The following is a 22168-nucleotide window of genomic DNA, read 5'->3' as shown; positions in this document are numbered from 1 at the left end:
AGGTATTTCTGCCTTGGCAAAAGTGAAGACTCCCAAAAATACACATTGGAGTCCATGAATGGAGAGTGCTCCTCCATCCATAGTCTTCACATTGTGAGACAGAATAGCAATAGCAGTTAGACTTATATACCGCTTCATAGGGCTTTCAGCCCTCTCTAAGCGGGTTACAGAGTCAACATATTGCCCCCAACAACAATCCGGGTTCTCATTTTACCCACCTCGGAAGGATGGAAGGCTGAGTCAACCCTGAGCCGGTGAGATTTGAACAGCCGAACTGCAGAACTGCAGTCAGCTGAAGTAGCCTGCAGTGCTGCATTTAACCACTGTGCCACCTCGGCTCTTCAAGGGATCACAGTGGCCTCTATCCTGTCCTATTGTAAACCTATAACTAGTGGTGGGCTGCTGCCGGTTCAGACCGGTTCAGGCGAACCGGTAGTTGAAACCCGCCCACCCGCCCCGGCGCAATGCTGTCCTATTTAGCCTTGTTTTTTATGCCGCACGCATGCATGCAAGGCGCACGAGCAAAGCGCATGCGTGGAAGGTCGCGTACTCATAACCAGCGAACCAATTGTTAAGGTAAGTGCAGCTCACCTCTGCCTATAACCTTGAGAGTTCTTCTTTTAAACCTATAGCCTTGACAGTTCTTCTGACCAATCCCGTTTATCTTTTCCCCTTACTTCATCAACCCCTTCCCTTTCCGGTCCAGCAATCCTGTTCTTTCAATTTCTTTCCATCCCTAATGATTTTCTTCCTTTTTTGCTATTTGCATTGAAGGGACAGGAAGAAGTACAGGTAGCCCTCGACTTACAATGACAATTGAGACCAAAATTTCTGTTGTTAAATAAGACACTTATTGAATTAGCTTTGCCCCATTTTACGACCTTTCTTGTCATAGTTTTTAAGTGAATCACTGCAGTTGTTAAGGGAATCATTCAATCATTAATCAAATCTGACTTCCCACATTGACCTTACTAGTCAGAAGTTGGCTTGGAAGGTCACACGTGGTGATCACATGACTCCAGGACAGTGCAACTGCCATAAATGCTAGTTGCCACATGCCTCAATTTTGATCACAGGACCATGGGGATGCTGCAATGGTGTTAAGTGTGAAAACTTTCATAAGTCACTTTTTTCAGTATCGTTCTAACTGCTAAGTTACTAAACAGTTGGTTATAAATAAGGACTTCCTGTATTTGTAAGAGTCTTTCAGCGAAAATTGTTTGGCATAGATGTATAGTTGGAGGATCTATACCCATGATGGTGAACCTATGGCACGCGTGCCACAAGTAGCACATAGAGCCCTCTCTGCAGGCACATGAGCCATTGCCCCAGCTCAGCTCTACCGCACATGCGTGAGCACCTCCCACCGGCCAGCTGATTTTCAGGTCTCTGCTGTGCATGTATGGGGGGGGGCATATATGGGAAATGTGTGCGCATGCACAGGGAGGGGGCCGCAAGCACGGGGGGCCATGCACATGCATGAGGTGGGGGAAGCGGAACGCCCCGCCCATGGCCCATTTTTAATTCCAGGAGGCTGCAGGGAGGCCTACTAAGCCCAATGGGGGGGTTGCACACACATCGCAGAAGATAAGGGGGGGTGTCGCACATTCATTGCATTATGGGTGCAGGCACGAACACTATCACGCACACACGAGCCCTTTCAGCATGCGACGACAAAAAGGTTAGCCATCACTGATTTTTAAAATGGGGTGCCATTTTATAGATAATTACTTCGTCTTCAATTTTGAGCACTATCCTTTTTTATCCTGAATATAATAGTTTACATAAATTGACCTCTTCAGACTGTGGAAAGTCATAACTAAAGTGCCTTTGTTTGGGAAATAACTAAGTCTTATATTTTATTTGACATTCTTGGTTAAAATGATACCTTAAAAAACATAATATGGGATGGTTTTTTATAGGTCTCCTTTTATATCCTTGTATATACATCATATATGAAAAGAAAGATGAGCAATACTGTGAATGAGTAACTAAATCAGTAAACAGATTCAGTTCCCAGATTTTATTTATTATCTAGGAAACATAAAGAGATCCTGATCTGCTTTTATTATAGTAATGTTAAAAACGTTTGAACATACCCATTCTGTTGAAAGATAGCATGACATCTCAGGTGAAATTTAGGCATATTTTACATGTGGAAGGCATACTAATTGCCTTTCAAAGGTGCTTCAAGACAGCAGGAAAATTCAAAAAGCCAAGACGTTATTATTATATAAAACTGCATGTCAGCCTGCATTTTTTGCAGAAATGTTATCTGATTAGATAATTTATCAGAAAGATGAAATACTTTCAGGCACAGCCCTTCTCTTACTCTTGATTTTGATTTTTGATTTGATTTGATTTTATTTAGCATTTATAGGCCGCCCTTTTCCCTGAGGGGACTCAGGGCGGCTTACAATAGTAAGGGAAGGGGAGTGAAAGACAAAATACAAAAGAAAATGTGAAATAACTAAAAAGTACTAAAACACAACATTCACTCAGCATTCGGGAGGGGCAAGAAAATTTATCCCCAGGCCTGACGGGCTAGCCAGATCTTGAGGGCTGTACGGAAGGCCTGGACTGTGGTCAGGGTACGAATCTCCACGGGGAGATTGTTCCATAGCGTCGGAGCAGCAACTGAGAAGGCTCTCCTCCGGGTGGTCGCCAGTCGGCACTGACTGGCGGATGGAATACGGAGGAGGCCCGCTCTATGCGATCTGATGGGACGCAGGGAGGTTATTGGCAGAAGGCGGTCTCTCAGATAGTCAGATCCACTACCATGGAGCGCTTTATGGGTAGTAAGTAAGACCTTGAATTGCACCCGGAGATCTACAGGCAGCCAGCGCAGCTCGCGGAGGATAGGTGTTATGTGGGCGAACCGAGGTGCGCCCACAATCACTCGCGCGGCCGCGTTCTGTACTAGCTGAAGTCTCCGGGTGCTCTTCAAGGGCAGCCCCATGTAGAGCACATTGCAGTATTCCAGCTTAGAGATCACAAGGGCTCGAGTGACTGTCGTGAGAGCCTCCCGATTCAGGTAGGGCCGCAACTGGCGCACCAGGTGAACCTGGGCAAATGCCCCCCTGGTCACAGCTGATAGATGGTGATCAAAACTCAGCTGTGGATCCAGGAGGACTCCCAAGTTGCGGACCCTATCTGAGGGGTATAAGTTTTGTCCCCCCAGCCTGATTGATGGTACGGTGGTCAAATTATTGGGAGGAAAACACAACAGCCACTCGGTCTTGTCTGGGTTGAGCACCAGTTTGTTTGCTCTCATCCAGTCTTTAACAGCTTCCAGACCCTGGTTCATCACGTCCACCGCTTCATTGAGTTGGCACGGGGCGGACAGATACAATTGTGTATCGTCCGCATATTGGTGATACTTTATCCCGTGCCTCCGAATGATCTCGCCCAGCGGTTTCATGTATATGTTAAATAGGAGGGGGGACAAGACCGACCCCTGTGGCACCCCATATGTTAGGGGCCTCGGGGACGATCTCTGCCCACCCACCAACACCGACTGCGACCTGTCCGAGAGGTAGGAGGAGAACCACTGCAGAACAGTGCCGCCCACTCCCACCTCCCGCAGTCGTCGCAGAAGGATACCATGGTCGATGGTATCGAAAGCCGCTGAGAGGTCGAGGAGAACTAGGATGGACGCAAAGCCTCCATCCCTAGCTCTCCAGAGATCATCGGTCAATGCGACCAAAGCGGTTTCTGTGCTGTAACCTGGTCTGAAGCCGGACTGGAAGGGGTCAAGATAGTTTGCTTCCTCCAAGGTACGCTGAAGCTGGAGGGCAACCACTTTCTCAACAACCTTCCCCACAAAGGGAAGGTTGGAGACTGGACGGTAGTTGTTAAGAACAGCTGGATCCAAAGACGGTTTCTTCAGAAGGGGTCTCACCACCGCTGCCTTAAGCTCGGTGGGGAAGCACCCCTCCCGAAGAGATGCAAATTGGAGGTGACCAGCAGTTTATCAAAGTATCTGTCTACAAAAAAAATTGTAGGGGTAATGCAAACTATTTTCAGAAAATTATTAATTAAGAAAAAGTAATTTCCCAAGAATAAGAAGAGTGATTATTTCTGTAAGTCAAAGTCCAATTAGTTTAACTATTCATTAAGAGTGTTTCAATCCTTTGTGAAAAATCACAATATCTACAATATCCTCATGAGACTATTTATTATAATCACATTAGTTCTAAACAGGTGATGAGTTTTCTTGCCATTGTTCTGGAAACAATCATCTTAGTGCCAGCTGAATTTACTCCCAAGTTTTATAATCTGTCACTTGTTGATACTATCTCTGTATATCTATAAAGCAATAAATAGTTCATTCCAAAGCAGAGAATTATTATTAGATTTTTATTCTGTCCCTCCCTCCACCCCCTTTTTTTTTTGAGACAGAGAGGGTCAATTCAAGATGGCAAGACATGTAATACTTCTATTTCATATTTCCCCACAGCAAGGATTGCTGGACTGAAAGAGAGTGACTGGCCACTCTCACCTAGCTAGCTTTCTAAACTAGAACTCTCCAATGTCCTTGTTTCTAGACCAGTTCAGTGATGGACTGATGTCGGTTCGGTCCAATTCGGGCCAACCAGTAGTTCCGACAATCAGCTGGCCCTGCCTACCCGCACCCACCCTATCCTATCCTATATTTCCTTCTTTCTGGCTCAGCTGATTCACGTAGCACAGCTGATTTCTGGGCCTCCGCTGTTCTACTTAGCGGGGCTGCCTTAGAAGGTAGGCAGCTGAGCTTCAAATTGCTGTAATTTAAATGCTGCACGCAAGCTCATTAGGCACGTACGAAATACATGATCACTGAACTGGTGGTTAAACTGGTTGCAGCCCACCACTGGGCCAGTACCTTACACCAAGCTGATTCTCATGGTAGCTAAACATTTGAAAATGTTCCTATTCTTTTTTATGTTATCATGAGACATAAAAATGTACAGTAGTTGTGTTTATTTTCCTCTCTCCAAGGGGAAAAGAAACGCTTCAGTCAAAATTTCCAAAACATAGGGACAGAAACATAAACACCTTATTTGATGTCATGCTGGCAATGCTCAATAGATTATTTTAGAATACACATCCATCATTTAAAGAAAACTCCAGTTTTTGAAAAATATTTTTGAGTTCTTCAAATAAGTTCTTTACACAAAGATCTTTAAAGGAGTGAGTATTCAAATCCATATTAGCAGGTGAAGTGTAACGTTTTCCCCTGGATTAATATTAATTCATTTGAGTTAAAGAGTGTGACCCCTTTGACATTGGATGAATATTAATGTTGTTTTGAAAATAAAGATAAACATATGTGGAGACTCTAGAAAGAGTGCAGAGTGCAGAGAAGAGCAACAAAGATGATTAGGGGACTGGAGACTAAAACATATAAAGAACGGTTGCAGGAACTGGGCATGTCTAGTTTAATGAAAAGAAAGACTAGGGGAGAGATTATAGCAGTGTTCCAATATCTCAGGGGTTGCCACAAAGAAGAGGGAGTCAAACTATTCTCCAAGGCACCTGAGGGTAAAACAAGAAGCAATGGGTGGAAACTAATCAAGGAGAGAAGCAACTTAGAACTGAGGAAAAATTTCCTGACAGTTAGAACAATTAATCAGTGGAACAGCTTGCCTCCAGAAGTTGTGAATGCCCCAACACTGGAAGTCTTTAAGAAGATGTTGGATAGCCATTTGTCTGAAACAGTATAGGGTTTTCTGCAGGGAGTTGGACTAGAAGACCTCCAAGGTCCCTTCCAACTCTGCTATTGTATTGTATTGTATAAATATTAGCAGGAAAGGTATATTGAAAAGGAAATGTCTTTCCACTTGATAGAAACATACTCCAAATTTAGTCTACATAAATTAGATCTTGAAAAAAACCATGCACTGTGTGCTGCTTAAGCAGCAAGAGGAATATTTTACAAACATGTTACTCTGCTTATCCTGTTCAGGGTGCACTAAGCATATAATCAAATGTAATGAAACAGCAGAAAAGAATTAGGCTTATGCAAAGAATAACAAGGTAAGGGAAATTGGAGATTATGATCCTTCAGAGATTATGATCTGATAATATGTATTTGTATCTATAAAAAGTAATCTATGTTTGGGTCAATTACCATTCTAGGTGTAGCAGAAGTCATAGTCCTAGTTGGAGGACGTCAGATGATTGGAATGAATCAACGGGCTTTGACAGCAGTCACATGCTTCAATCCTCAGAACAATAAGTGGTACCCACTAGCCACCCTGCCCTTCTATGATCGGGAGTTTTTTAGTGTGGTGAGCGCTGGAGACAATGTTTACCTCTCAGGTGAGCAACAAATACAGTGGATTCTTTGCAAACGTATAAGGCAAACTAATCAGAATGGATGCATAATCATTTGGCTGGGAAGAAGAGAGTTCCTTCGAGCATTTTCCATTTCATTTAAGCTCAGATTTTCTCCCTAGGACATTTTCCCCGTGTAATGTGCAAAAAGATGCATTATGGATCTTGGTTAAACTGTGAAGAGTTTTTCCTTGCAATTGTGACACAGTATGAAGCATCTGGATCTGAATCAAAATGATTATGTTTCTGTATCTGAAGCCAGTTTGCTCAAGTTGTTGATCTGTATGACCATGTTTACTTAAAAGACATGTAATCCCTACTCATTTTTTTAAAAAATCTGTCCTTGAAACCTCTTCCTACTTTGAGTGAAAGGGAACAAGCTCTTCTCTCACATGTTCAACTGGAGAACCACAATTTTTAAACTGCCACCACAGCTTCATTATTCATGGTGGCACAGTGGTTAGAGTGCGGTACTGCAGGCTTCTTCTGCTGACTGCTGGCTGCCTGCAATTTGGCAATTCAAATCACACCAGGCTCAAGGTTGACTCAGCCTTCCATCCTTCTGAGGTGGGTAAAATGAGGACCCAGATTGTTGGGGGCAATAGGCTGACTCTGTAAACCGCTTAGAGAAGGCTGGAAAGGACTGGAAAGCAGTATATAAGTCTAACTGCTATTGCTATTGTTATAATCATACTATACCAACATTTCACTTGTGGAAGAAAACTTACATATTCAACCTTGGGGACTGCATGGGAATTAGGAAGGGAGGAAGGAAGGAAGTACAAGGTATGAAAGATTGCAGGTAGATAAAAGGTGAGAGAAGAATCAATTGCAAAAGCTGTTTGCCACATGGGAGTATCTTAATACTTTTTTCATTATAGCAATAGCAATAGTAATAGCAGTTAGACTTATATACCGCTTCATAGGGCTTTCAGCCCTCTCTAAGCGGTTTACAGAGTCAGCATATTGCCCCCAACAATCCAGGTCCTCATTTTACCCACCTCGGAAGGATGGAAGGCTGAGTCAACCTTGAGCCGGTGAGATTTGAACAGCCGAACTGCAGAACTGCAGTCAGCTGAAGTAGCCTGCAGTGCTGCACTCTAACCACTGCGCCACCTTGGCTTATTACTATTTTAGTGATACCTATAGACTATAATGTGTAGTGACTCTTCGAAATCCTGTATTACTGTATTACATTTTGCATCCACGGATGGCACAGGGATTCTGAGAACAGCCACCCTGATTGTAGCATCCATTGCCTAGGCTATGTGTTATGGATAATTTCTAATCTGAAAATGTTGAGTAAGCTGCTTAGTTGCTTCATACAGTTGCATATGCAACTGAATAGCCTGTAGGATATTTATGAATGCTGCCTAATTATGCTCACATATGCAAATGTCCTGCCTGGCCTGACATCATGACAGCCTTTAAAAAAAAAAACCCTTTGGGATGCATAAATAAGTGACAGCAATCTGCATCATCGGAACAGATGCTTGCAATCGACGATGATTTATTTTAATTAGTCATGCGTCATTTTGAAGATCTTGTATTGCAGTTGACTTGCCTTGCAATATATATCAAGTCACTGTGGTCTTTTTCCCCCTTCTCCTTACTGAGGACAGGTGGTATGGAAGCTGGAGTCACACTGGCTGATGTCTGGTGCTACATGTCGCTCCTTGATAACTGGAATCTCGTTTCCCGAATGACAGTGCCACGATGTCGACACAACAGTTTGGTTTACGATGGCAAAATATATACCATAGGAGGCCTTGGTGTAGCGGGCAACGTTGATCATGTGGAGAGGTAAATTTATTTTGTGTACAGAAAATAGTTCTGAAACTACTCAGAAATTTGGTGAAAATAACATTTTTTTTTTCAGATTCTTTAGTAGATTGGATATTTTTTTTAATAAGATAAGGTTGGGTTTGAGTTTTGTTCTGTTTTTGTTATTTTAGTTCCTTCTGAACCAGGTCTTTGTAAAAGTGTGACTGAGAATAAGGAGTCTCGGTAAGCAACACAAAAGTCATTAAAGAGGAGCTAAGATGTACCAGATCTCTGTTTACTTTCCCATTGGAGTTATCCTGGTATACTATTATTCGAGGAAACCCAACAAATCAGTTTAACAGACATGCAGGGCAAGAATAATATCTCTAAAACCAGCAGGGAGGTTAGCACTTTTTTATTCCTGTGACTTTAGCTTTTATAAATTTAGAGAACCATCCTTCTGCGACTGATTATATTAAAGGGAACTGCTTCCAGAGATCTGCGCCCCAACAGGCCCACCTCAGAACTCAGTGGCCCACCAACCAACACACAAGGGCGTCTCGAAATTGGCCAACTCAGCATATCTGAGGCATTTCTGAAATATCTCCATTCCTAGTGGAGGTTAATTGTTTGGGGTCTGTATCATGTGAGCATGATCCTATTGCTTCTGCACAGCATAATAAAATGATCACGAAGACCATTTTTCGTGGTTCTTTCTCAATAGTATTTTATTCTGGTGCCTAAACTTTGAGTACAAGGGCACAATTGTTTCTCAAACTGCCTGGAGAGAGATGTATTATCCAAATGCCTCTTCAGTGTGTTTTTTAACTATTAAAAACTAATACTAAAAAAAAAACCCTAATTCATTTGTAGAATTAGCAAAAGTCTATCAGCTTTCCCAATAGTTACAGGAGAGACCCATCCTACGTCTGTGTTGTAAATGTTGAGGACAGTGATTTGTATGGATTACGGAGTAAGAAATTTAGTTTTTTTCATTAAACGTCAACTGAATCTCTTAAGACCCAAAGCAACCACTCATATCTTTTATACAAAACAATGGGGAACCTGTTCTGACCCCCCCTCCTCCATCCAGGAACGAAAGCCAAAACAAACATAAAAGAGAATGTTTTTTAATCAGTCCAGACTCTCGTTGGCTGCAAGCCCAAAATAAACAAAGAGATAAGCACTCTGGCAGCAAGTACTACAAACCTAGGCCAATGCAAACAAGCTCTCACAGCAAACCAATTCTCTAAGTTGGTTTCTCTGAATCGTGAACGTTGACTCCTGCAAACAGGGCGTGGCACAAACAGTCTCTTTTATAATCAGGAGAGGATCTTAATCAGCATCAGCTAAGCACAATCATCTCCTACAATTACGCAGTTCTTCCTTCCGCCGAGTAGCCCTTCGACGGCGTGCATCCCGAAACAACTCACAAGTGTTTTCCTAAACACTCCCTCTGATCCAAGGCTCCACCACCACCTGGTGGCCAACCAGTCTCTCCTTGCCCTGCTTGGAGTCGGCACCCTGTCCAGGGTCCTCCACCTCCTCCAGGGCCGACTCATAAGACCCCTCGCTGTCGGAGTCTGGCAGCAGCTCCAACGGCTCCTGCCGGGCCACAACAGGAACCTAAGTTATTTAGGTTTCTGTGGATCCTTATCAATGCTGAAAGCACTTATTGTCCAAATAGTTTCTCAATCTACAGTATCGTCAAAGTGCAGCATTGTTCATGAGATTGCTAAAGTGGCATGCTGATTTTGTCTCATTCTAAAACCATTATCAGAAGCTGAAAGGAGTAAAAGTGGACTGTGCCCACAGTACAGTATTTTTTGTAGCTACCTATAGCCAGACTAAAATGGTCACTTGTATTTCTCTTATTATGAGATTAATGTTTATAATAATTGGCACTTTATTCTTTTCTTCATCCCCTCACCAAATCTATTCCTTTTGATTCTGCTATGCCATCTACTGGTTTTTGCTATGCCATCTACTTGAATTTTTTTGCTGGCATACAGCAAACAATACATTGGCACCTCATGTTAGTCCTTTTCTTTTAGATCAAGCTATGTTTTCCAATCTCTGGATTCTTTTTATTTTTACTATTTCTGTAAAGGGTGTTACAAATACTATATTTCAGATTCTAGGCAAATAACTAAACCATTCAGCTGTTTTGTAAAGTGACTTCACAGAAGTTTTCAATTTTTAACTTGAATGATTGTTTTAGCTATTTCCATTTCAAAACTGTTATTTTGCACAGTGCATAAATCTCACAGAAGAAGATACTTCAGTCCCACAAAGATCTGTGTACATTCACTCAGTGATTCATAGGTATATGTGAATCAAGTATGTACACTATGTCATCAAAATAAATTTTACAATAAAATCTACTGAAAATATACATTTCCTCCAGCAAAATTAGTTCAGTCAGAGTGATAACTAGTGATAGATAGATGATAGATAGATAGATAGATAGATAGATAGAGAGATAGATAGATAGATAGATAGATGAGAGAGAGAGAGAGAGAGAGAGAGAGATGATAGATAGATAGATAGATAGATAGATAGATAGATAGATAGATAGATAGATAGATAGATAGATAGATGATTGATAGATAGATAGATAGATAGATAGATAGATAGATAGATAGATAGATAGATAGACAGACAGACAGACAGACAGACAGACAGACAGACAGACAGATAGATGGATGGATGATGTACTGACCTGTAAAACAGCCTTCTACAATTAGAACATGTGGATTTTTAACTCCCTGAGTTTTCAATTCAAATCCTCACTTACACTGGGCACTTTATATTGGGGAAGGCTACTGTAAGTTATTCAAAGCTGTTGATATACATCAGCGATATTTGGAAATCACAGTAAGCCAAAATTTCATTAGATACTTCTAGTCTACTCGTAAATCAGCATGATGGCTACTTACCAAGTTTTCTTGCTAACCCATACAGTTTATTCTCTGGCTTGTGCAGCATTGGTATGAAGATCATAGCTTATGAATGTAGATTCACAGCCCCATATGAAGCTGAGGAGGACATTTTTGGTGACCAATAAGCCAGAATTCTTTAAAATTAAGATGTACTATAATATCCAAGAGAAGACCTCATTTTTTTTCATTTTTTTTTTCAAATATATTTTATTCATTTTCACATTCCATTTTACAGTCACTTATATACTGGATATTTGCTATAAGAAAAGAAATAGAACAAGATAAAAAAGAAAACACAACTCATCATTCACAACCCCACCTGACACTTCCATCCTCCATACACCCCATCTTCCCCCTCCAACTTTCCTTTCCTCCCTCTAACACTCCCCTCCTACTTCCCTTTCCCCTCAAACCTTCCTTCTCCCCTTACTCCCAACACGCCCTCCTTACATTCCCCTTACTCCTTCCTTACTCCTCCCTCTTCTTTCCCTCTACCTCCCCCTTGGTGTATTCCTTTATTCAACTGTTGTTTATTAATATAGTATAATAAAAAATAAAATAAACCAAGGGGAAAAAAATATAAAGAAAGAAAAGAAAAGAAAGAAAGAAAAAAAAGAACAACCGTATACAAGTGCATTCTTTTTCTTATTGAGACTATATTAACACCCACCCACCCACCCACCCTAAATCCCCATCCCTAATCCTCCCGACTTCCCAGGGCCCACACCTGGCACTGCCCTCTGTCTAAAGTATCTTATGATCGTATGGATTAAAAATAAAAGTAATATATTTAAAAAAAATAGATAAAAAGAAAATACAAATTATATAAAGGAAAAGAAAGGAAAAGAAAAAGAAAAGAAAAAAAGAAAAAAAAAGAACTCTTTGTATTAAGCTCAGCCCCCCATCTTTATTTATGTTTAAATAGTGTAAATCATTCTATATGTATTTTATTCTCGTCTCTTGCTTCTTTGTTATTTACCCCAACCTCCTGTAGACTCTCCAGATTCCGCATGCATTTTACCCTCATCCCTTGCTTCTCTGATATTTACCACTATCAAATGTAGTTTACAATCTAGCTCAAAATAATTTCACCAAGCTTTGCCTTCTAATAAAAATTAAGTAACATGAATCATTCCACATATTCAAATAATACTTTCAACAAGAATCAGTTTACCTTCTATTTTAAAATAATCTCAACAAACTTTCTCTTCTAGCAGGGTTTAAACAGCGTAAATCATTCTGCATACATTTTACAAATATACATTCAGCATCATCTTTGTTTATGTTTAAATAGTGTAAATCATTCTATATGTATTTTATTCTCGTCTCTTGCTTCTTTGTTATTTACCCCAGCCTCCTGTAGACTCTCCAGATTCCGCATGCATTTTACCCTCATCCCTTACTTCTCTGATATTTACCACTATCAAATTTATGCAGACATTAATTTACAATCTAGCTCAAAATAATTTCACCAAGCTTTCCCTTCTAATAAAAATTAAGTAGCATGGATCATTCCACATATTCAAATAATACTTTCAACAAGAATCAGTTTACCTTCTATTTTGAAATAATCTCATCAAACTTTCCCTTCTAACAGGGTTTAAACAGCGTAAATCATTCTGCATACATTTTACAAATATACATTCAGCATCACACCACCAATATCCGATTCCGCTTTTTCTACCGGAGAGAAGTCGCAAACCCCCATTCAATCCACAACTTTGACGAATATTTTAGAATGTCTAAGTCCTCGATCTCCGCTTTTCTGCTTCTCCGAGGGAGGGAGAGCTACCCCCTCCATCTTGCAATGGAATGTCTAATAGGAAAAGATCGTAGTCTAAAGACTGAGTGCCTTGCAAATTGTTGGATCTAGACAAAGTTAAACCAGACAAATATTTTGAAGACATAGCTAAATCCTCGATCTCCGCTCTTCTGCTTCTCCGGAAGGGGGAGAGCTACACCCTCCATCTTGCAGCCATGTGATCTGCTGCTTGCCTTCTCCTTCGGCTTGTCTTTCCTCTTTTCCAAGTGAGTCAGGAAGTCCCGCCTTCAAAGTCTTGCAATAGAAATCTCGAGCCTCCGAAACAGAATTGAGACGAAGTCTTTGATTCTCAAATGTGACCGTAATGCCGGCTGGGGCCTCCCATTTATATTGAATCTGATGATTTCTAAGCTCTTTAGTTAAAAAAGTATAGTCACTTCTTGCCTTTAACATCTGGAATGGCACCTCTTTGAAGACAATCAAATTCTGGCCATCAACTCGCAAACTATTATTGTAAAACTTTTGCATGATCGCGTTTCTGGATTCTTTTGTGGAGAAATATATAATTATGTCCCTCGGGAGCTGTCGCTGTTCCGCTACCAACGAATTCTGGCGATAGATTTTCCGAATCTGCCAATCAAAATTAAGTCCCGGGCTTCCCACCGCATGGCTGAAGGCTTCAACAAAGGTCTGTTTCAGATTCTCTCGCTCCTTTTTGCGGAATCCTCTGACTCTTATTGCAAATGCCTTCTTGTTAAAATCTATCATAACGAGCTGTTCTTGAGTATCTCTAATTTTTTGTTGTAAAGTTTGAATATTAGTTGTCAAATTAGAATTAGCCTCCTCCAAACTTTCCAATTTATTCTCTATTTCAGCGGTATAATCCGACAGGGCAGACACGGCTACAAACGTATTCGCCTTCATTTGGGCAATTTTAGACTTTAAATTACCATATAGCTCCAATACAAATTCTTTAATTTCTTGTTTAAAATCATTAAGTATTTGAAAGAAAAATTCCTGTGTTAAGAATTCTCCAGTAGAGGGCGTAGGAGACAAGGGCTGCGGTTCCTTAGTAGATTCTTTAAGTTGATTCATAGATTCTTTAGGCACATTCGTAGAGAGACGCTTCGATTTTGACCTGGGTGCCATTATAAATAAACAAATAAACAGCGCTTTCGCTCCCCTCTGTTTCCAAAAAGAAGATTATTTTGTTAAGGAGCGGTCTGCAGGAAGGTAAAGCGGGCTAAGTACATCCCCTATCAGTCACCAACGGAGAGAAATCGCCATTTTGAAGTCCGTTTAAACAAAGAAGCCTCTAGGACGAAGAGGCTGGTATTTAAGATAGTAATAAAAGCATAAATCTCACAGGGGTGGGACCCGCCCGTATTAATCCTAGCTTCAAACAACTTTGCTTTGTCCTGGGGGGGGGGGTCGCCTGTCTAGGGCTGCAAAAAAAAGGCAGCTGAGAAGAACTGGCTGGAGATAAAGGCTCCGCTTACGCTGGATCTAATCTCTGTCCACAGCCAAAAAAAAAGAGAAAGGCTGTGAATTACGAATAGACCCTAGCACACAGAGCTGCTCCCTGCCCCTTTATAGCCAAAAAGGGGTGATATCTATGATCTTACTTAGATATACAAACCAGATCTCTGAGAGGAGCTCGGATGAGCCCTCCTCGGCGACAGGCTCCTCCCCCAGGAAGCGAGAAGACCTCATTTTGTTGCCAACAATCTACTGAATTTATTGCCAAAACTGCAATTTGAGTTAGATATGTTATACAAGGAATTGTAATAGTTAGATTTCAGACTAACAGCAGGTTTAGGGTTAAATTTTCATTAGGTAAGTTTAACTCAGTTATTCAAAGAAGGATGGGATATAAATATAATAAATAATATTGGCAATTATAATTTATAGCTATTCTCTTAGTTGCTAAGGTACATCATCAGCTTTCATTAATGAAGATATTTCATGCCTGATTTTATATACAAATATTTCAGTATCAAACAATATGTAGATATTAGTTCAGTGAAAATTAGCTGCATGTGCTTATCCATCATGAAAATAAGGTTTTTCCAAAATTTCATCATATAATTTCTCCAACCCTGCTTCCCCACTGTAGAGGCAGGAACATTATTCTAATGGAGTTTTTTTTAATGCTCTGCAATAGTTTTTTGTATTGCTTTTCTATAAATTCCCTTTTGAGAAATAAGAATATGCATTGAAGCTAGGCCATCTATTCTATCACATTCCTTTTCAAATGGATTTTTTTCCCTTTGCTCTATGCAATGAGACAAAAGAATTTTAAACAGATCCATGATGTTCATATGCTTGTAAGATTCAAGTAGCACAACAGTTTGGAATTCTTGATGTGCCCACAGAAAAAAAATTGTGCCTGCAGCTTTGGCCAGTCATATTTCAGCTGGAAGAAGAAAAGGAGTTATACAGGAAGGACATATTTATGGGAGGCATAGAAAACAGACTTTCATAATACAGTACAGTGTTATTTTTCTGTAACTATGTTGCTGCAAAGTATCCTCTGAATAATGTATAAGATAGTGAAGGTATGGTACATAAATTTCAAGTAATGATGGTACAGAAGCTTTATAAGAGAAATAAATTAAAGCATTCATTCATAAAGTTGCTAACCAAGACAGAAAAGAATTAAGAGGACAATGCATATGTGTATTCAAACATAATTCAGAAAAAGAGTAATTTACAGTATAATCCAAAGAGCTTTCTCCATTCAATATAAGTACAGAGTAACAAATATTAAAATCTGTAACAACTGAAAACATGGAATGAGAATAACATGACATAGCTGGAATTGGGGAAAGATGTCCAACTTGTCATGATAACTATTATTTATTTTTATTTTTTACATGTTTTAAAGACTTCAGTGCTTTGTAAGTTTAAATAATAATTGTTGTTTCACGGTAATATTTTGGATATATCATACCATATTGTAGCACATAGCACATCTATCTATTCATACTTTTATTTTTAATCTTCTTTATCTAATCAAAATGTCATCAGTTATGAAGGGAGATCTTCATAGTAAACAGAGCACCAAATTTTGGAGAAATTTAACAAAATTAGAATAGTTTAAGAATGAGGAATCCCCAAAACATCCCAATAATGTTTATTGACATTAGGGAAAGATCCAATTTGAAATCCAGAAAGAGTTACCAAACATAGGCATCTGTGCCTGTGGTATTTTGTTACCCATTCCATTTATTATTAATATTACTTCATGATGACAATATAGCGCATTTCCAGTACCCCAAGTAGAAATGTCTCTCCTTTATCAAACATCCATGTGTGATAAGTGAATTTCATCTCCATACACAGATACTGTAAAGGGTTTGGGCTTGAGACCAAGATATGCTTTAAATGGGGGATAGCTCAGAATAGTGTTTACCAGTTCTCTCAGTACAGATTGTCCTCAACTTATGATCACAATTGAACCCAAAATTTATGTTGTTAAGTGAGGCATTTGTTAAGTGAGTTTTGCCCGATTTTACGACTTTTCCTGCCACAATTGTTAAGTAAATCACCGCAGTGGATAAATTAGTTAAATGAATCCGGCTTCCTCGTTGACTTTCTTTGTCAGAAGGTCACAAAAGGTGATCACACATGACCTGGGGACACAGCAATGTTCATAAATATGAACCAGTTGCCAAGCATCTAAATTTTGATCACATGATCATGGGGATTCTGCAAAGGTCGTAACTGAAAAATGGTCATGTCGCTTTTTACAATGTAAATTTTACCCAGTTACAGTGGTAACTAAATGATCTGTTGTAAGTTAAGAACTACCTGTAGTGTTTCTTATTCTGGGTGATTTTGAAGGCTGAGATTAGAGCCCTTGCCTCACCCTTTTCTTCCATCTAGCTATAATTTTGTTTTTCTGCCTAAGAGCATTAAAACCTAGTGTCCAAACAATGAGAGCAATAATAGAAGTCATATGATAGCTCCTTGTCATGATTACATTGGAGTTGAAGCTGTGAATCCTCTCACATTAGCAGCTGCCAGCTGGTTTATCATTATGTGAAGTCATGGAAGAAAGTTTCTCCATCCCCCCAAAATATCAGATTTAAGTTCTGGCACTTGATCCAAAGTGCTCAGGTTATTCATTTCCTCTCTCCTGGAATAGTAGGCAACCTTTTGGTCTGAAACAGCTATTTTTGTGTCCAGACTTTGAAAGAATCACTTGGACAGAACAAAGAAAGTAGAGGTCAGAAACACTTTGGCCTAGAAAGGAATTATTTGTGGCAGCTTAATCTCCATTTAAAACTTATTCCTCTGCTTTGGAGAAGGATCAATAAAGAAGTAATATGAATCTGCTTCCAGAAAGGCTTCCAAAGTAATGGAATCAGAATAGTAGCAGACATAAAAATTAAAATGTAGTTTGAAGCATGGCAAATGGACGCAACATGGTTACAAGGAGGTGAATTGTACCTTTTATACCAGTGTGCCATCTTACTAGTATTATTTACAGTGAGAAATTTAAGACAAAATTCTTCTTATTCCCGAAAGCATCACTTAGGGAGAAAAGTGCATCTTTCTTTATCTAGAAGATTTCGTTCCAGTTAGACGTACCTTTTGAAGAAGCTCTTTCTGATTGTGAGCTATACAGTAGACCATCATTTAGCAATTGATTTTCCCCCCATCTTGCACTGTAGAATAGCAGGAGGTCTTCAACAAAACTTTTAAGGAAGTTCTATCCTCTTTGATGTACAAGTAATCCTGCTTTTGTCACAGCAGTTGAATGAAATTGCTGAGTAAACAGAAAAAGTATTAGACAGTGTGTGTATATATATGTGTGTGTGTGTATATGTGTGTGTATGTGTGTGTGTTTGTGTGTGTATATATATATAACATACATACATACATACATACATACATACACATATATATACATATATATACATATATATTTAAAGTCACAACCCCTGGTATGGCCAAATATGGGAGGAAGGTCACACTTCCACTCTCTGTCTTCGGCTCGTCACAAGAGACCATCCAGACAGAAACCCAATATTTTTTACTGTTGTCTTTTTGTTACATTTGTTATATTTATGCTGATAAATAAATAAAGGGAGACTAGTATAGATCTAAATAGCTTGAAATAAATCTATACTAGTCTCCCTTTATTTATTTATCAGCATAAATATAACATACATACATACATACATACATACATACATACATACATACATACATACATACATATATATATATATATATATATATATATATATATATATATATATATGTCTGAAACAAGCAGAACATATAAAGGAGCAAGCACAATTAATCTGTTTACTTTTTTGCGAAACAGAAGTAGCAGATACATAGAAAACATATTGTGTTCCATAACATAGTTTCTGTTCTGATTTGAAAAATACAAAGCTCGCTATCTCAAATATATAATGCTAGAATGTCGAGACCTTCCAGAGCTATATCCAATAGTGGTTGTTTTTTTTTTTTAATAATCTCTTTCACTCTGACAGAATAAAGGTAGGAGACTGACAGGCAAAATGTAATTCTCCTTCCACCAAAGGAAACACTGATTTATATTTGGAGAAAGAGCAAACATTCAGAACATTTTAGCCGTCTTCTTATCTTGTATAATCTGGCCTATGTATAGGCATAAAATTGCATGTATGTGATTGAAATATCCAAACGCAATTCCCAAAGCCATGTTTTTGGAAATAAACATTGAAAAATGAAACCTACCCTAGGAATATGCGAGTTAAACATTTTGCTTTTTTACTTCAACTTTTTTTTCCCTACGAAGTACTTAGAATATTGAAAATATATTTTGCATTGCTGATGAATCTCTCCCTTTATTTAAGGTCTGCTTCTATGATAGCCATTTGTATTTCCCACAGCTTTTGAAATTAAAATCATGTGTGTGTTTTCACAACAGGTTAAGTTTGCTTTGTCTTTAATTTTTCTTCAGTTCCTTTCTTGTATTTTATTGATAAAATATTATTGGTCCCTCAACTTACTCCTGCAGTTTTTAACTAGGATATTCGGAGACATCACTAAAAGGTCATTAGCAATATGAATGTACATTTCACAAAAGAAAGAAAATGAGTGAAGAATCACGAGTTCCAACAATGCACATGTTTATTAACTGCAATGTTGCCAGTAGCATTTTGAGATATATTTTTTTTGAGATTTTATTAATATTTGTAGGCCGCCCTTTTCCCTGAGGGGACTCAGGGCGGCTCACATAAAATCGGGGAGGGGGAATACAGACGTTAAGATAGAGACATATAATAAAATAGTAAACAACATACATTCATCATTCGGGAGGGGTAACTATCCTTGTCCCCAGGCCTGACGGGCGAGCCAGTTCTTAAGGGCTATGCGGAAGGCCTGGACGGTGGAGAGGGTGCGAATCTCCACGGGGAGCTCGTTCCAAAGGGTCGGGGCTACTACTGAGAAGGCCCTCCTCCTTGTAGTTGCCAGCTGACACTGGCTGGCCGATGGAATACGGAGGAGGCCTAATCTATGTGATCTTATTGGTCGCAGGGATGTAATTGGCAGAAGGCGGTCTCTCAAGTATCCAGATCCACTGCCATGTAGGGCTTTATGGGTGACTAATAGCACCTTGAAGCGCATCCGGAGATCGACAGGTAGCCAGCGCAGCTCGCGGAGGATAGGTGTTATGCGGGTGAACCGAGGTGCACCCACAATCACTCGCGCGGCCGCGTTCTGTACTAGCTGAAGTCGCCGGATGCTCTTCAAGGGCAGCCCCATGTAGAGCACATTGCAGTATTCCAGCCTAGAGGTCACAAGGGCCCGGGTGACTGTTGTGAGAGCCTCCCGATTCAGGTAGGGTCGCAACTGGCGCACCAGGCGAACCTGGGCGAATGCCCCCCTGGTCACAGCCATTAAGTGGTGGTCAAACGATAGCTGTGGATCCAGGAGGACTCCCAAGTTGCGAACCCTCTCTGAGGGGTATAGAATTTGACCCCCCAGCCTGAGTGATGGAATATTGGTCGAATCTTTGGGAGGGAAACACAACAGCCACTCGGTCTTTTCTGGGTTGAGCACAAGCTTGTTAACCCTCATCCAGTCCATAACGGCTTCAAGGCCTCGGCTCATCACGTCTACCGCTTCATTGAGTTGGCACGGGGCGGACAGATACAATTGAGTATCGTCCGCATATTGATGGTATCTAATCCCGTGCCTGCGAATGATCTCTCCCAGTGGTTTCATGTAGATGTTGAATAGTAGGGGGGATAAGACCGAGCCCTGAGGCACCCCATAAGTTAGGGGCCTAGGGGACGATCTCTGCCCCCCCCACTAACACCGACTGCGACCTGTCCGAGAGGTAGGAGGAGAACCACCGCAACACGGTGCCTCCCACTCCCACCTCCCGCAGTCGTCGCAGAAGGATACCATGGTCGATGGTATCGAAAGCCGCTGAGAGGTCAAGGAGGACCAGGATGGAGGAGTGTCCTCCATCTCTGGCTCTCCAGAGATCATCGATCAATGCAACCAAAGCGGTTTCTGTGCTGTAACCGGGTCTGAAGCCTGACTGGAAGGGGTCTAGATAGGTGTCTGAAGCCTGACTGGAAGGGGTCTAGATAGCATTAGGTGTATATGTGTGTTAAAGCTGGAAAAAAATAATAATGCTGATACAGTTTGTGTCTCCCATTATTAGAGTCAAAAATTTGATACTGAACTGGCTAGGTTGCATTCCGTGGCAGTGTATAACCACGATAACTCTTTTTTTTATCTGCCAGTTTATTTTGATTGCTACCATTTTAGCTTTAAAAATAGGTGTCTGAACTGGTGATACTGTTCAAAATGAATCTTCATCTATGGTGTATTAACTGTACATCTTTATGGTCAGCAGCTTGATTAAATTTATACCAATGACCTTAGAACTAATTTAGCACTCTGATGCATATACTTAATCTGCTTTGAGATAAGGGAAGAAGGCTGGAGTGGTAACATCCTAGATTTTCAGTGTGTTACGATAAAATGGGGCACCTTTGTTTACACAGTGAACATTAAACCGAGACAACTTCCATGTCCCCAAAATATTTAATAAATTTAACATTCAATAACGGAGGCCAAGAGTTATCATACTATGTTATGTCTGAAAAGCAGATGATCTTCAAGCTAAACAATTGAAGTGTGCCATTTGCTTTCCTCTAGTTGCTGTTAGATATCACTGCACTGATTTGCAAGGATTATCTCTTCTGTTCTAATTAACTGAAGTTAATTAATAGGAGACATCTTGACAAAGGAGTCCTGGATTATTTTAGTCGAAAGATATAATTAGATTTGAGAGGCATATAGAGAGAATAACTTTCGTTTTCTCTTCTGCTCATTCGCTAGCTGTTGCTATCACTGCCTGCCTTAAAATGGTAGAAGGGCTTCTTGATAAGAACAGAAGAAGCTATTGAAAAGAAAGGAATTGATATGAGATGGAAATGAATATGGGCCTTCCTGTCGCATAGCCGGGATCCATTGGATGATTGTCTGTTGTTTGTGTCTGCCTAGTGAATTTAACTCTTTTTAATAGACCTAAACAGAGCTTATCTCTCTTTACTTAACTTCTTTTTTTTTTCCCCAATGGCAAAGGATTCCAGGATTTTATTTTATTTTATTTTTTAGTTTCTGCTAGAAAGAGGGAACGGAATGTGTGCTTTTATTTTGCTATTATATATGAGAGAGAATTGTCCATCAGGAAGAAAATTATTGATATATGTGATGGGGAATAGTTAATTTTACGAAATGGTTACTTTATAGGCAATTTGTACTTCTTAATTCAGTTATGGGTGGTTTTATCCTTTTATATGTTTATTTATTGGTGTCAAGTGCAGACATTTATTTTGGGATTGGAAGACTCTAATCTCAAGAATTAGATTCAGCTGACATTAAAAATGTTAAGTTGAAGAATCAGATAGTTGGGCAATGAACAAGAATTCTATCATCTATCTATCTATCATCTATCTATCATCTATCTATCTAACATCTATCTATCTTTCTATCTCTCTCTCTCTATCTCTTTATCTATCAATCTATCTATCATTCATATATATGTATGTATGTATGTATGTATGTATGTATGTATGTATGTATGTATGTTATATTTATGCTGATAAATAAATAAAGGGAGACTAGTATAGATCTATTTCAAGCTATTTAGCTCTCATCAGCTAGCCATACCCATGTTGGGAATCGAACCTGTGCTCTATTGCCTCTTAGGCAGATGTGTTAACCATTGAGCTACAGAGCTTGACTCCTTATCAGCCAGCCAGGGTGAGTGTGTGTGTGTGTGGGTGTGTGTGGGTGTGTGTGTGTGTGTGTGTGTGTATATGTATGTATATGTGTGATAATGGAGTCATTCTCTGTA

At 39.8% G+C, this 22168-nt stretch overlaps 1 protein-coding gene across 2 annotated transcripts in view; it reads left to right on the top strand.

Moving 5' to 3' along the window:
* KLHL29 (kelch like family member 29) overlaps positions 1-22168 on the top strand; it is a 445288-nt gene that overhangs the window by 387455 nt on the left and 35665 nt on the right. For both annotated transcript variants that reach the window (XM_087716963.1, XM_087716962.1), the window contains 2 exons: positions 6121-6303; positions 7941-8121. In XM_087716963.1, the coding sequence (XP_087573089.1) occupies positions 6121-6303; positions 7941-8121 (364 nt within the window). The remainder of the gene's footprint in view (positions 1-6120; positions 6304-7940; positions 8122-22168) is intronic.

Source organism: Thamnophis sirtalis, unplaced genomic scaffold (genome assembly GCF_051295495.1).
Source record: "Thamnophis sirtalis isolate CommonGarterSnake01/CBP01778 unplaced genomic scaffold, rThaSir2_p1.2 scaffold_5, whole genome shotgun sequence".
Lineage (NCBI taxonomy): Eukaryota > Metazoa > Chordata > Lepidosauria > Squamata > Natricidae > Thamnophis > Thamnophis sirtalis.
The sequence above is the reverse complement of the archived record's forward strand: the minus strand, read 5'-3'. Positions and strand labels throughout refer to the sequence as shown.